The sequence below is a fragment of the Caretta caretta genome, chromosome 8, assembly GCF_965140235.1.
Source record: "Caretta caretta isolate rCarCar2 chromosome 8, rCarCar1.hap1, whole genome shotgun sequence".
Lineage (NCBI taxonomy): Eukaryota > Metazoa > Chordata > Testudines > Cheloniidae > Caretta > Caretta caretta.
The window spans coordinates 98,266,995-98,282,503 of NC_134213.1; the positions used below are offsets into that span (position 1 = coordinate 98,266,995).

Below are 15,509 nucleotides of genomic sequence, written 5' to 3' on the forward strand. Positions count from 1 at the left end.
GACGGAGGTGTTGGTAAGATGGATATCTGTATTGGACATGATCAAAGAAATGTTGGGGAGGGGAAGTTAAGTCTGTGTGAATAAACTTTGAGTTTTGGAGATGAGAATCCAACCTAGTCATCATCCTGGAAACTGAAGTCCCTAAGGGTATGTATCTCTACACTGCAAAGAAAAACCTGCAGCACCGCGTCTCAAAGCTTAGGCTCCGACCAGAGCTGGAACATCTACATTGCTATTTTTAGCCCATCAGTGTGAGCTCTGTGAGCCCAAGGAAGTGACCTGGGCTTTGAGACTTGGTGCAGCATGTCTTTTATTGCAGTGTAGACATATCCTGAGATTAGAGTAAGGAACTGAATATAGTCAAAGAGTATCTGAACCATGAGAAAAAAGGGAAAGTGTGTCAAGATAATGATCATATAGGGGTTATTCTAAGAGGGAGGGATTATATTATTTTAACAATGTTTTCAGCTAAATTCCATTTGATGAATTTTTAGTACAGGAGTTGGTGTAAGAGGAAGAAGCAACCCACCTTGATACTTAAGATCTGAGGTGGAATTATCAGTAATTGCAATTATGAAGGTCCTCTTTTGACTTGTAAACCACAAATTTGATCTGGAAGTTACAAGGAGAGACTAAATATGAAACTCTATGAGATCATTTTAAATAGTCAGTTTCCTGACTGTTGCTTCACTTTTAAATAAATTATTTATCAAATTAAATCAATGAAAAAAATCAAAGAAGGAGAAAATATTGGGCAGAGTTGCCCGAAGATTGATTGTAATGTCTGGATATTTATTTTACTTTGAAGTTTAGGAATCAGCCATAATGTGGGATTTTTTTAACAAAGCAGAAAGGGTACACAATTTTTCATTAATTAAATCAGACATTTACAGTAAATATATGGTGATTATACAGAAAAATCTAAAGACTCTCTTGGGATCCAGATCCTTAAATGGTACTTAAGAACAATATATGATTATGAGCTATTTATTCCATTATATCCTTCAGCCTTGTAATGAAAACAGTCAGGTACCAGGATGAAATGAAGAAGAGGATGTATAGCATGATAAATATAGTTCTGGACTATATTATAGGGTTCTGTAATTTGAAATACAAAATACTAATAATTTATGCATTTGAAATACATTATTGTGTAAGTATTACTTAATGTAAAGTAGTAAATTACTACTTGAATTGTCTTTTTCTAGATCCTTTTGCACTAAAGAGGAATGTTGCACGAAGCCTAAATAGCCAGATGGTGTTTGAGTACATCCTGGAGCGGTTCAGGACAGCTTATAAATATTTTGCATGTCCACAAACTAAAGATGGGATTAAATCCAAATCAGATACCAAGCAAAAAGAAAAGGAAAAAATTAGCAGCAAGAAATCGGCAAAATCTGGAGAACCTGTAGCCAACTGTTGCCTTTCACAGGGAGAAAACATTTTAGAGAAACAGAACGCAGGAAATGGATGTAGTATACAAGAATATGAACTTAAATGTAATGAAATGGAATCTACATCCAGGAAATGTGTTTCTGAGGACACAGACAGTTTGTTAGTAAATAAAACAGATGCATTGGACTCCAATTATGATGAAGACAGAGAGGAAACAGTATCTCTTATTTCTAAAGAATGCTGTGAATTAAAGCAAAAATCACTCAAAGAGAAAGATGATCTAGAGCTTTCAGAAATTTGTCTAACTAAAGACAAGCTAAGTCACCATTGTAATTGCAGTGAACGTTGGTTCCATGACCCAAATTCTGTGAATGAATTTGTTGATGTTGAAAGTGGACAGAGTTCAGTAATGGAGTGTTCACCGAAGAATAAGCGCACTAGCACATCAGCTACCTCGCACAACTGCAAAGCAATGGTAGATCTTTGTAACCTTAAAGATGAAGATAAACTCTCCAGAGAAGAAATGCATTATGTGTTTGATAAATTCATTTTGACTTCTGGAAAGGTAAGATGCATTTTAAAGATATGTAAGTGATGGAGTTATTTCACTCCCATATCAATAAAAGATACAGTTGGCTGCAAAGTATCTCCTTTCACTACCTGTTAGAACTGTATTCCTGCTTCCAAACTGTTAGACTGCTAGGTGGGAGAATGGTTTAGTAATTATTCCATTCTCTGTCATGGATTACTACTTTTCCTGTTTCAAATACTTGCTCCCTCAGCACAGATGAATATATTGTTAGGGGGCTGAAATAAGTTAACATGTCAGGGTATCACCATGGTTTGAGAGGAGTTGCAACATACCTTTACCAGCACCTCGACCCATTTACCTATGGTACAAAGAGATGTATAATTATCTTGGTTATATAATGTGATGTTCCTCACTGTGTCAGATTAGAGAGGTATAGGCTATTTTCTAACTTTCATTACTTTTCCACAGTTGGGAAGTGCAGTGCAGTTGCTCTCCATAGAAGAGAATGAAAGAAAGATGGATAGCCCATCTTTTTGGGGACCTGATTTTTTTTGTTTTTTTGTTCTTTATTTTTGTTCATTTGTAAGAAGGCAAATTATTATGTTGAATAAAACTTATTGATAGTAGTTTTATATCATTTGCCAGTTTTCAAAGGATTGTACAAACATTACTTAATTTGACCCTATCTAAATGCACCAGACTAATGTTTAGCTACCACCTTAGCTATAGCTATCCCCAAGGACTGGAAGGTTGGCTTTCCTCATATTCTCCTTCTCTAGGTAAAAACAACTGATAAATTCCAATATGGAAAACTCCAGATTTTCAGTTTTAAAAAATGTAACTCCGAGAAAAGACTTGCCAGTGCAGTGATAAGAAGTATGCAGGCATCTTCCTGAATATTAGATGTTTTAGAGCAAATTGACATCACTCAGTTTGCACCCAGCCAAAAGTGACCAGAGCCAAAAAGGCCTTATCAAAAAATGATCAGTGACTCCAGCTTGATTACATCTCCTTTCTTTTTCCTGCCACTGAAGGAATTAAATGGGAGTTCAGGGTATGTGCTGCTTCAATTCTGCCAGACTTTATAGGATTACTGCAATTTCTACAGTGTCTTTATTAATATAGTTAGTAACTTGAACTATTGTTTCTAGTCATCATGTTTTTCAATATTTTAGAATTAGTGAATCTCATATCTACTTTTTATTCATTATTTGGAAGAGGAAAACAAGCTTTCCTGCTTTTTAACTCCCATTGCTTTCTTAGCTTTGAATGAACTATTCATTGAAATGAATTAATTGAATAAACTGAAATGAGGAAAACATTCTCTCTGCACCTGTAGAAGAGGCAATTGCTGTCAAAAACTAATGTAGCATTTCAGCAAACTCTGGTTCCAGGTGCTTAGCCAGTAACTTCCATGAGTTCGCTGTTTCGACTTCTTTTTTACAACTTGGTAGGAAACGTATTGCTTAATATTATTTTCTGTATTTAATTTAGATTATTTTAATCGATTGTAAAAAGTTTAGACCTTAACATAGGTTGTTAATTTCAAATTTAATTTTAACTAGTTTTTCCCCCTAAAAATAAACCTGTATTAAATGTAAATAAAAAAATCTGATTTAATTTTTTTAAAATAATTTTTATTTAAATTAAATAAAAATATATTTAATTTTTGTTTGAAACATTGATTTTTATCCACTCCCACCTTTTCTTGACACTTAGACTGGAGAACAGTCTGATTGTAATTTCAGAGTGTCAGATAACATGTGGTATTAAAGACGATAATATAGCATGTTATGAAAGTGGAGTTTCTAAGGGCCTAGATCTGTTGTGAGTGATAGCTGTGTAATATAAACGTATATTTCCTCATTTTGATTTTTAAAATGTTTTAGTCATTTCAGACTTTTTTTGTAAAAGTCCAATTTATTAAAGGGACACTGGTAACAATCAGATTTCTGTCCAACAATCTTTTCGATTCTCCTTGACTTTTAGAATCAGGAGAGAATTATGGGGCAGAAGGTTGTAAAGAAGTACTACATGACTGGGCTTGTAACATTACATTTTTATCACCCTTAACAGATCAGTCAGTGGGTGGCTATCTAGGAGGTTAATTGTGCATATACTTGGTGGCAAATACAATTTTGGAGTAGGAAGGCTAGTTCCCTTCCTCCTCATGAAAAGCTCTTGTTTTCAGTAGGAGAGTGATTCCCTCCTCTTCGGCCCTCTCCTTTCCCTTTGTCCTCTGGGGGCAGAATTCCTGAGCTCCATAGTGCACTGCAAGAGCTAAAGGTGATTTGTCAAGGGGGGTGTTCTTTTATTGTTCTGTAGATAAACGCTGTTATTGCTCACCACACTCCTATGGAAATAGTATGCATTTATTGAAATATTTTAAAATTTGTTTATTTTATTTCTTCTAATAGCCTCCAACTATAGTATGCAGCATCTGCAAACGTGATGGCCATTCCAAAAATGACTGCCCAGAGGATTTTAAGAAAATTGATCTAAAACCACTACCACCAATGACAAACAGATTTCGGGAAATACTTGATATAGTGTGTAAGAGATGCTTTGGTAAGTACAGTATTACTGTTGGACTAGTGTAGGACTTTTCACTTCATAGGCTGTAATTCATAATTTCTAAAAATTAAAGCCGTAGAGCCGAATTCTGTTCCCTTTAATGTGATGGTTACTCCATTGACTTTAGTGGGAGGAAGTACAGTAATGTAGCTGAAACAGAATTTGGCCCATATTGTTTTGTCATACAGTTTGAGGTCAGTAGAGTTATGCTGGCAAAGAATTTGGCCCCAAAATAAGCAAGAATTTTTATCTTCAGTTATTATTGGTTTTGGAGAGAACAGGCAGCCAATGTGCATGGAGTACTCCTGACAGAATTCTGCACACCTGCAGGCACGTAGAATTCATATGGTCTACATATTTCCATGCCCCCCACACAGAAAAATGCAAAAGATGTATGCAGGGGGACAGTGTGTCTGTTCCAGCGTGCCTGAAGCAGCCTCAGAAAGGCAAATCACTGTGGGGGTAGGGAGGCTGGGCATGCGTGCCTGTGGGGGAGACGTTGATCACTGTCATGGCGCAAATAAAACATTTACCAAGCAGTCAATAAAATATCAGGACAAGCAGAACCAAGCACTTCCCAAAGTACTCAGCCAGGTCCAGGACAATGATTAGCAAAACTGTACGACTTTCATGTGTAAAAGTCTGAGCAATTTAAAATGACATTCTACTTTTTTTTTTATTGCTGTTTGGTGATCTGTAATTTAATTTAAATGAAAATCCAGGATTATAAGTGGAATGCAGGGTATTAGTTACCAAGCATTTGTAATTTAACTTTCATGTGTTTAGGAAATGCTGATGGTTATTGTGACTTTATTCTATATTGTAATTTAAATAACTTACCAAAACAATTGAAACTGGTTTATATTGCATTATATATTATTATATATATTATACTGATTATATTGCATTATTTTGACAAATAAAATTTGCAGAATTTTTCACATTTTTTAATTTTTTGGGGCAGAATTTTTAATATTTTGATGCAGAATCCCCCCCAGGAGTAATAGAGATTTGGTGCGGTAAGCAATGTGGCCGCAGACTTGGTCTACGCTACCAAGTTATGTTGGTATAACTACGTTGCTCAGGTATAACTTCGTTACTCGGGGGTGTAGAAAATCCACACCCCTAAGTGATGCAGTTATACTGACCTAACCCCTGGTGTAGACAGCACTATGTCAACGTGAGGGCTTCTCCTGTCGATGTAGCTACTGCCTCTTGGGGAGTCAGAGAACCTATGCTGATGGGAGAGCTTCTCCCATCGGCATAGGTAGCATCTTCACTACGTGCTACAGCGGCACAGTTGCACTGATGCAGCTGCAGCACTGTTACCGTTGACAAGCCCTCAGTATTAGCTGGATTGCACAGCTCTTACTCAGGCAAAGCTCTTATTGGCTCCCAAGAGTTTTGCCTGAGTAATGACAACAGGATCAAGTCTCAAAGTAAAATGCAGTCAGTACTAACTACCATCGAAAATGTCAGACTTTAAAAAAAAAAAAAATCGGTATTCAAAGAGAATAAATATTAGCAAATACTTTAATTCATAAAATCAGATATTTAGGGCCAAAAATGTAGTGGAATGTTACATCAGAGTCTAACTTTTTTTTCTCAGATGAATTATCACCTCCTTTCTCTGAGCAACAAAACAGAGAACAAATTCTGGCAAGTTTGGAAAGATTTATTAGAAAAGAATACAATGGTATGTAATAATAGGTAACCACTTATCATTTGTTGTTAAAATTTCTCCCTTCATTCCAGTTGTCTAGCCCATTAATATAGAACTGTCTTTCTTTGTTCCTTTGTCTATTTTAAAATGGTGGCATCTTCCCTTTGACTGTGTATATAAAGGTACCTGTAGACATATAAACTCAATCCTTAACCCTTCTCTGGCCCCTTTGTGCTGCCCCAGTGATGCTGGCAACTGGTGCATCTCCCCAGCATGGGGAAAAGCCTTCATGATGTAGGTTGACATAACCAAACCCTTGAGCTGACCCCAAGCACAGGAGGCATGCCATGGGAGGGAAAGAGTATTATTGGGCTGTAGCCAACTGCATATAGTTTAGAGTAGCATTGTGGCCCATATACTTACGTGGACCCTGTCAATATAGTGTTTGAGTGCCTCTGAAATCCTAATGATTTTATCTTCGCATCACTTCCATGAAGTAGGAAACATTATTCTCAATATATATCTATTGTGGAAACCAAGGCATAGAAAAACTAAGTGACTTGTCTAAGGTCACACCCAGAGTCTGTAGCACAATCAGGAATTGAACCAGGTCACTTGAGTTCCAGTCTATTGTCTTACCCAGAAGACCATTCTTTCTTCCAGAATTGGCCCCAAGATCAGGTAGCTGTAAATGCTGCTTTTGCAGCCCCACTCTTCAGCTGTGCCCTGTGCTTATTGGTGACAGCTGAGGATTGAGGGCACTATCTTTCTGTCAAAAAACTTAAGACTGAAGGTTTCTGATTCCATCAAAGGTTTGAAAGTAGCCATGAGCTGATCGACATAGTTTCTTATCACTGATTTCAAAGTGAACAAATTATAGTGATCTAAAACAGGTCATTCAGAAAGAAATTCTTCTCAATTATATTACCATGCTTATTAATAAGTGAGTGAAAATAAATTTCAAACAAAAATGGAAATGAATAACCCAAAATGGAAATAAAAAGTTTCATTCTGGAACTGCATTGGCTTAATTATTTGTATCTTGTACCATAGACTATGGTTAACGGGCACAGAGAAACATCCCAATCAACCAAACTTTCCTAGTAACAGAAAATGGAATTTTCATGTTGTTGTTGGAATTATCATGATTTATACAGGGTTATTACCTGTATTTATTACCACAACAACAATTTAACCTTAAATTCCTTTATTACATCCAAAGCCCAATAATATGTTTACAATTGCTCTAAACATGCCTATAAAGCCTAAATAAGCAATTTATTACATCCAAAGAGCAACAAACCATTTATAAGCTGTTTGATCAAGGCACTTACAAATAGGCTGAACTCAGGGGTGCTTAAACCTACATTGTCAGCTCCAACTTGATCAGGCAGGTATTAGCAATGAACTTCTGAGTTTACCTTTTTATATCCATTAACAAACAAGTGATATCATTGCCAATTATCGGACCTTAGCTAAAGCCAGAAGAAGCAGTATCTTACATAGCCAATTATTTACTGCGCTTGGTTCCCAATTTACCTTGTTTTATTTTTATTACTGCAGCCCAACCTTAAATAAGATAACATTGGTATTTCAAATGGTCATTGCCAGTTTAACACAACAACTCTTCTTTCTCATGATCTCATTCTTTTTGGTCACATGCTTTGAGCCTAATGCTCATGCTAATATCCCAGCTCAGTTTAAAACCATAGTACATCCTGGTTTATTGTCAGTCTATATCCCTACAGTTGCAAAACCATGGGAAGTATACACGAACCAAAAAAATCACAAAGAATCAAGTACGAATAGCTATACCTTAGTATCGGTGTCATTAACATGTATTATGACTAGTTTTTTGCATGTACTTATATACTTTTCAAAACGGTTAAAACTGTATTGTACAGTAAAAAACCAATTAATGCATGTAGAAATTTATATGTAATAATTAGTTACCGAGTCCCTAACACAGCAGGCACATCAAAAATTGCATTTTAATTTCTCGTCAGTTGCACATAGAAATTAAAATAATGTACCAGTTACTTCTGTTTGACATGAGATGTCAGAGGTAAACCAATAAAAACTGATTTAAAAGTCCATTAAATATATTATGCAAAATTGGGTCCAGCCTCTCATCTCAAATAAACAATTTCCAGTAGTAAGCAGTGCCAAAAGATATTACAAAAAAAGTGACTTTTTTGTCTATTCTTTTGGTTAGACAAAGCCAGACTGTGCTTATTTGGCTCTTCAAAAAATGGATTTGGATTCCGGGACAGTGATCTGGATATCTGCATGACCTTGGAAGGCCATGAAAATGCAGAGGTGGGAGTTCAATATTTGAAAATACGTGTTGCAATTACATTTTATACTGAAAATGAAGAAAGATTTATGATCCTTCATTCACTTACTCCATGAAATATAATATAATATTTGTTCAATTTGTGGGGCGAGGATCCATAGTTAATTGCTCAGATTTTGCTATTTATTTTTCTAGAAACTAAATTGTAAGGAAATAATTGAAGGTTTGGCAAAAATTCTTAAAAAGCATCCAGGTATGTATTTTAAATGTACTCTACATGATATTTACAATTACATGTATCTATTTGTATGTTTAACATTTATGGAAATATTTTATCCTGCCTCCTCAGGTTTAAAAAACATCTTGCCTATAACAACAGCCAAAGTGCCTATAGTAAAATTTGAACACAGACGGAGTGGCTTAGAGGGAGACATCAGCTTATACAATACGCTAGTAAGTGTCTCTTTCTGTAAAAGCTAATGCATACTTTGCAGGATTGTTTGGAAAGTTTGCCTACAGGTGGTGATACTTGGAAGCCTAAAAGATGGAGATAGCATTAAAGTTACTAGGGAATAATTCTGAATTAGAAATGAAACTACCATATCCTATTTTTTAAAATATTTTAATTAAAATAGTCCCAAATCCTCACCCCAGTGCCCAGCCCAGGTAGTTGGTTAGTTTTGTGGCACAGTGGTGGAGGGGCCTTCCTTTTTTGAGCTGCAGAGGAGTCACTGTGGCCTTTCAGCTTAATGGAACCTGTGTGTCCTTCAGTTTCTGGCTCTTTTCTTACATTGTGAAAACAAACAGCTTTTCCCTGCCGTGGACCCCTCCAGACCAGCAAAGGAGAGACCAGGATTTGCCCCAGATTCGCTCAGTTTTTGAGTGACTCCATCTTTGAACAAGCTGGTGTGTTCAGATGCTAATTTTTACATATATACTGGTCTGAAGTCAGCCTTTAATTGTGTTCTTGCAACCACACTGAAATGTTGCATGGGTGTCACTGAGCATAGAATTTGCCTCCCTGTATATTTTGGCTCTCTACATCCCCATGTCTGAACTGCAAGCTGTACCATTTTAAACTATGTTTAATACTTGTCTGTTTTCCAGGCACAGCATAACACAAGAATGCTGGCTACGTATGCAGCTATTGATCCTAGAGTGCAATATTTGGGATATACAATGAAAGTTTTTGCTAAGGTAGTATAAAGATACAGTACAACATGACTTTATCAATATTTATTATTTGTATAGCACTATGCACTGTGCTAGACTGTCCTTGTCCCAAAGAGCTTACATGATGCTGATGCCAGCTAGAAATGAGACAAGCGGAATCTTCTTAATCTGAGAATTAAGATGCTACCTTCTGAATGGCTGTGTATGGGCATATTCAAGCCTTAGGGCATGTCTATACATGTGCACTAGAAGAGTTTTCACGGTATACATCTGATGAAGTGAGCTGTAGCTCACGAAAGCTCATGCTCAAATAAATTGGTTAGTCTCTAAGGTGCCACAAGTACTCCTTTTCTTTTTTCACTAGAAGAGTGTGACTTTTAAAGTGCACTAAGTGGCCTGTGTAGACCCTGCTGGCACAAACTAATCTTCCATAGTATTCTTTAGAAATCACACCCCTCTAGAGCGCATTGCTGCTTCATGTAGACAAGCTCTTAGAACCAGATTTTGTCCTCAGGTATGTACGGTGAGTTCCCATTGAAGCCAGTGAAGTTGCAAACATATTCCAGAGCAGAAATTGGCCTAAATGCTCTCTGTTGGCTGTTGAACCATTTGTGTTCGGTGGAAAGCTGATATTCTGAAAAAGTAGGTTTTAATTTCCTTAACTCAAGCCAGCTACACCAACAAAAAAGCTTAACAATATAATTGGGAATCAGAATGCACTGTGCATCCAGATGGTATTTTTTCTAGCTAAAAAAAACCTTATTTCTTACCCCTATAATCATGCAGAAAAGCGTAATAGAAATTGTTTTTTTATGCAGGGAGATCTTGGAGATAAATGGTATGTGGCTCTGTAAATGACTTGGCATGCAGCCTCTTTGTTTGTTGACTGAAACACTATCTCTTTATTTGCTCTACATTATTTAATTAACTACATGAATGGATTTTCATGAAAAGACTAGCGGAATTTGTTTTATTATTGCTTCAGAGCTGTACCATAATACAAGCTGTTAATGTACTGCTGTCCCTTGAGATAATTGAAATATACTTCTGACTTTGTTCCAGAATGTGATAGTCATTTGTCCAGTGTATTATCACTTATGCTAATAATTAATTCACAAGTGGGGATTAGACTCTGTATTTACATTCTTTGGAAGAGCACAATGGGAACTGAGAGAGGGATAGGGTCTAAGCCCAAGACTGAAAGCCAGGAATTCCTGACTTTCTCTGGCTGGGACACTCCTCCTCTGGCCTGCAAATCACTTAAATCCTTTTGCCTCCGTTTCCCTGTCTGTCAAAATTGGGATAGTGGAAGGTGTGATGTGTTTATTAATAACAAAGAATTTGGATTAATATTTACTAGGGCTGTCAAGTGATTAAAAAAATGAATTGCAATTAATCGCAGTTTTAATTGCACTGTTAAACAATAATAGAATACCATTTATTTAAATATTTTTGGATGATTTCTATATTTTCAAATATATTGATTTCAATTACAACACAGACTACAAAGTGTACAGTGCTCATTTTATATTATTTTTTGATTACATATATTTGCGCTGTAAAAAAGATAAAAGAAATGTCTTTCAATTCACCTCATAAAAGTAGTGTAGTGCAATCTCTTTATCGTGAAAGTTGAACTTACAAATGTAGAATTATTATTACACCTCTACCCCGATATAACGATATATATCGGGTTGCGGTCCTCCGGAGACAAAAAATCCCACCATGTTATAGTTGAGACCATGTTACATTGAACTTGCTTTGGTTCCCCTCCTGTTCCTTGTTCCCTGACTACCCCCTCAGAGACCCAGTCCCTAATCACCCCCAGGACCCCACCCCCTACCCAACCCCCCTGTCCCCTGACTGCTCCGACCCCTATCCACATGCCCCGCCTCCTGACAGGCACTCACTGGCAGTGGCGGGAAGCGGAGCAACGCAGCCTCAGCCCGCTTCACTCCGCTGCCACCTCCCAGCCGCGGTGCTCCGCTTCCACCGCCGGTGAGTGCGGGGAGTTTGGGGAAAGGATGCCCCCTGTACTCACCTGCGGTGGAAAGCGGAGTACTGCAGCTGGGAGCTGGAGGAGTGGAGCAGGCTGGGGCCGGGCTGCTTTGCTTCCTGCCACCGGTGAGTGCAGGGAGTTTGGGGAAAGGACGTCCTCTGCACTCACCTGCGGTGGGAAGCGGAGCAACGCGGCCCCAGCCCGCTCCGCTTTCCTTACCCCTTCCCCAGCCGTGTCACTGGGGAGTGGGGAAAGGTCCTGCACTCACACGCGGCGGGAAGCGGAGCACAGCGGCTGGGAGCTGGCAGAGTGGAGCGGGCTGGGACCGGGCTGCTCCGCTGCTGGTGACTGCGGGGGGGATCCCTTCCCCCAAGCTCCTGCCCCCGAGCGACACGGTTGGGGCTGGGGCAAGGGAAGCAGAGCGGGCTGCTTCCGGCCCCCTGCTAATCACCCGGGCCACTCTGGGACTGTGGGGCCCCCAAAAGTGCCCCCTCACAGCTCCTGCCTCCCAGACCCTGGGGGTGCGGGGAGCTCCTGACCGCCCTCGAGACCCTCTGCCCCTTATCCAACCCCTCAGCCCTGGCCTGGCCCACTTAACACGCTGCTCAGAGCAGCATGTCGGAGCTTCACCGTGTTGTATGTGAACCCGCATTATATCGGGTTGCGTTATATTGGGGTAGAGGGGTATTATTATTTTTACATGACTCCCTTTAGCTGACTTAGCTCTTGTATACAAGGGAGGGTGGATTTTTACTTCAGGTATTTGGCATGCGGCAGGGGAGGGGAGGCTGGTGCAGGGAGGCTGAGTTTGCCAGGCCTCTGTTCTCTATGGCAATGTTTCTCAAACTTTTTGTGATGGTGACCCCATTTTGACGAAAAAAAAAAAATGTTTGACCCCCCCCCCCCCCCCCCCGAAAAAATTGTTCCCCCCCACACACCTTCGCCCCGCTCAGGGTGAGGGGCTTAAACCCCCTTTTGGGATGGGGTCCGCTAGGCTTAAACCCCCCTCAGGGTGGGGGACGCCAGGCTTCAGCCCTTCTCGGGATGCGGGGCTCTGGCCCCCGCTATCCCCGTAGAAGTGGCTTCAGGCCCCCATCCCCACTGCCCACCGGAGCAGTGGCTTCAGGCCCACCCATCTCCTGTGGCTTCTGCCGCCCCTGGAGCTGCAGCTTCAGCCCTCCCTCACTCCCCGTTGCCACCGGAGCTGCGGGCTGGGGTCTCAGCTCCCCGCTGCCCCTGGAGCTGCGACTTCAGCCCCCCTGCCGCCCCCAGAGCGCTTCAGCCCCCCGCCGCCCATACCTTCCTCCCCGCCCAGAGGTATGTGATTAACGTGTTAAAAAAATTAACACATTAATTTTGTTTTCAGTTAATCGCAGGCATTAACTGCAATTAATTGACAGCCCTAATAAGAGGCTGTTAAAATTGCACTGCATTGTGTGTATGTATTTAGAGTAAAGTGAACTGCCAATAAGAGTTATTTGTATGCTAGACTTGGGAACAGAGTTTAAAAGCACATCTGTATGTTAGCACGTGAGCTCAGGGGTCAGTAAGTAGCACAAAATACTGCTCTCATTTTTCCAGACCAGGTTAATAAATGTCTTCCATTTTGATAATAGTTACAGTTAATATATAGCTAAAGAAGATTTTTTTTTACAACAAAGCAATCATCTATATTTTCAAAATATTTTAAAGGGAATTTGCCAGATTAAAATTGATATGTTTCATAAAATCTTATGTCCATATCTGTGACTAATAAAACCATAATAAATTATACATTTTTCAATTTTAATAAGGTAATTCACCATTTATGTGTGATGTTCATAGAGCCCAGGCAATGAAAGTAGGCTAGCTGGTTTCACATTTAGCGGGTATTATACACTAGTGTAATGTAACGATTAAGTAAGTTGCAAATACCACAGGAAAATAACTAACTTCACATCAAAATCATTACAATAAAAATTTAAAATAAAAAATAAAACTAAAAATATGGAAGCATCTTTGTTAACGTAAGGTTAGGAAAACGTTGGTTTCACAACATAGAAGTTTTGGAACTAAATTGAGCTGGATATCAAAAACTGCCCAATTTTAGAGGCTGCTTTGGAAAATTTGGGCCATAGAATTTGGAAGACATTTTCCCATCAGATCATTGAAGCTTTGTGAGTTGGTCAAATTTTGTTCCTAAACTACTTGACAGTGTCTCTCTCTAAATTTGTTGACAGTTATCTTTCAGACTTCATTAAACAGTTTTTAATTCTGAAACAGTAACTGAGTTTTGGTTCATTTCCATAGTTCACAGAGTTAAATACCTTGTCATTTAATTTTTATTCAGTGCTTTGTTCAAAATGTATTTTGTCCAGCGTTGCGACATTGGAGATGCATCCAGAGGAAGCCTATCTTCATATGCCTATATCCTTATGGTGTTGTACTTTCTGCAACAGAGAAATCCCCCAGTTATCCCAGTTCTTCAGGAGGTAGGTTTTCAGGAAAAGATGTAATGGAAAAAATGGCATTGTTTTTTCAAGTCAGATTTGAGAGTTTTTTGTTCTAGGGGTATTGGGTGCAAATGAAAATCCTGGGCCTCTTTTCATCATCCATTTTCTAACTTTTACTTTGTAAGTAACACTTAAAAAGAAAACAGCAGCAAAACCAGGAATGTATTTTGGACCTGGTTATGTGCTACTGCATTCACTTTCTTGGGTTTTGGTCAAATTATGGTGTTTGTACAATCAAGAGAAAGAGGACTCAGTCAGCAAGGAGGTGTAATGATGGTGCAGGTTAGAAGTCCTGAGTTCTAATTCCAGCTCTGCTATTGACTTGCTCTATGACTTTGGGCATATTACTCAAATGCTCTTCAGCTTCGTCATCTGCAAAAGAAGGGTGATGTTTATGTTCCTACCTGAGAAGGTGTTGGAACAATTAATGTTTCTATTGCTTTGAAGATTGTGTTACATAAATGCTAAGAAATTTTACTAATAAAATAACATTATATACCTCCATTATTGTTTAAGGTGAGGCAAACTGCATTTATTCAGCCATCTGCCTTTCCCTGAAACGTTGACATTCTCTGGAGCTCCCTGATGGGAATAATTCTCAGATCTATCTGCCTTTTCCTCTTTTGCATAAAAGAGGAACTCTGGCTGAGTCACTCTATTTGAGACCATTACTTCATTGCCACTACTTTAATGGTCTAATACTGCTACTTCTGGGGCTGTATTTAAGTAACAGCTGAGTCTCCCTTTGGCCTATCCAAATTAAAGTCATGATGGCTGAGGCCAGCTATGGTCTCTCTTAATTTAGAGACTTAATAGGAAAGAGCAGCTGACTGCAACCAGGTGGGAGGATTTTATGCACATTTTCTTAGTTCTAAGGAACAAAGAAATTAAAATACATGAAATATTTGATAGATGAGCAGAATTGTCTTTAGGTAAAATGCATTTGAATGTTTTCCATGTAATGCCAAGCACCTTTCAAACTAATACTGAAATAGAAAGCTGTTCTTGCAAGAGTCTTCGCAGCAAAACTGTCACTGTTTTATGATTACTTAAACCCAAGGTGGCAGTGAACACGAGGAAGATAACTGTTCTTGTGTTTTTGCAGATATTTGATGGAAAACAGATTCCACAGAGAATGGTTGATGGGTGGAATGCCTTTTTCTTTGATGACATGGAAGAGCTGGTAATGTTCCAATTCCAAAATACTCACTAAAACATAAGGCTTGAATACATGGGAGAGTTTTACCAGTTATACCAGCATAGTTAAATTGTCATGATTATACTGTTATAACTCCCTGTGTAGATACTCATACTCCAGTATAAGAGTAAGCTAAACCGAAAACCCCAAACTTGCTTCCAAAGCAACATAAGTTAAAGCAGAAAAA

The 15,509-nt window shown here is 38.8% G+C and overlaps 1 protein-coding gene across 11 annotated transcripts in view; it reads left to right on the forward strand.

Annotated features, from left to right (window-relative positions):
• The window catches only part of TUT4 (terminal uridylyl transferase 4), a 79,862-nt gene that overhangs the window by 44,562 nt on the left and 19,791 nt on the right, over positions 1 to 15,509 (forward strand). For all 11 annotated transcript variants that reach the window (XM_048860248.2, XM_048860252.2, XM_075131843.1 and 8 more), the window contains 9 exons: positions 1,209 to 1,960; positions 4,345 to 4,495; positions 6,111 to 6,197; positions 8,380 to 8,483; positions 8,656 to 8,713; positions 8,810 to 8,913; positions 9,568 to 9,657; positions 13,990 to 14,103; positions 15,230 to 15,307. In XM_048860248.2, coding sequence (XP_048716205.1) covers positions 1,209 to 1,960; positions 4,345 to 4,495; positions 6,111 to 6,197; positions 8,380 to 8,483; positions 8,656 to 8,713; positions 8,810 to 8,913; positions 9,568 to 9,657; positions 13,990 to 14,103; positions 15,230 to 15,307 — 1,538 coding nt within the window. The remainder of the gene's footprint in view (positions 1 to 1,208; positions 1,961 to 4,344; positions 4,496 to 6,110; positions 6,198 to 8,379; positions 8,484 to 8,655; positions 8,714 to 8,809; positions 8,914 to 9,567; positions 9,658 to 13,989; positions 14,104 to 15,229; positions 15,308 to 15,509) is intronic.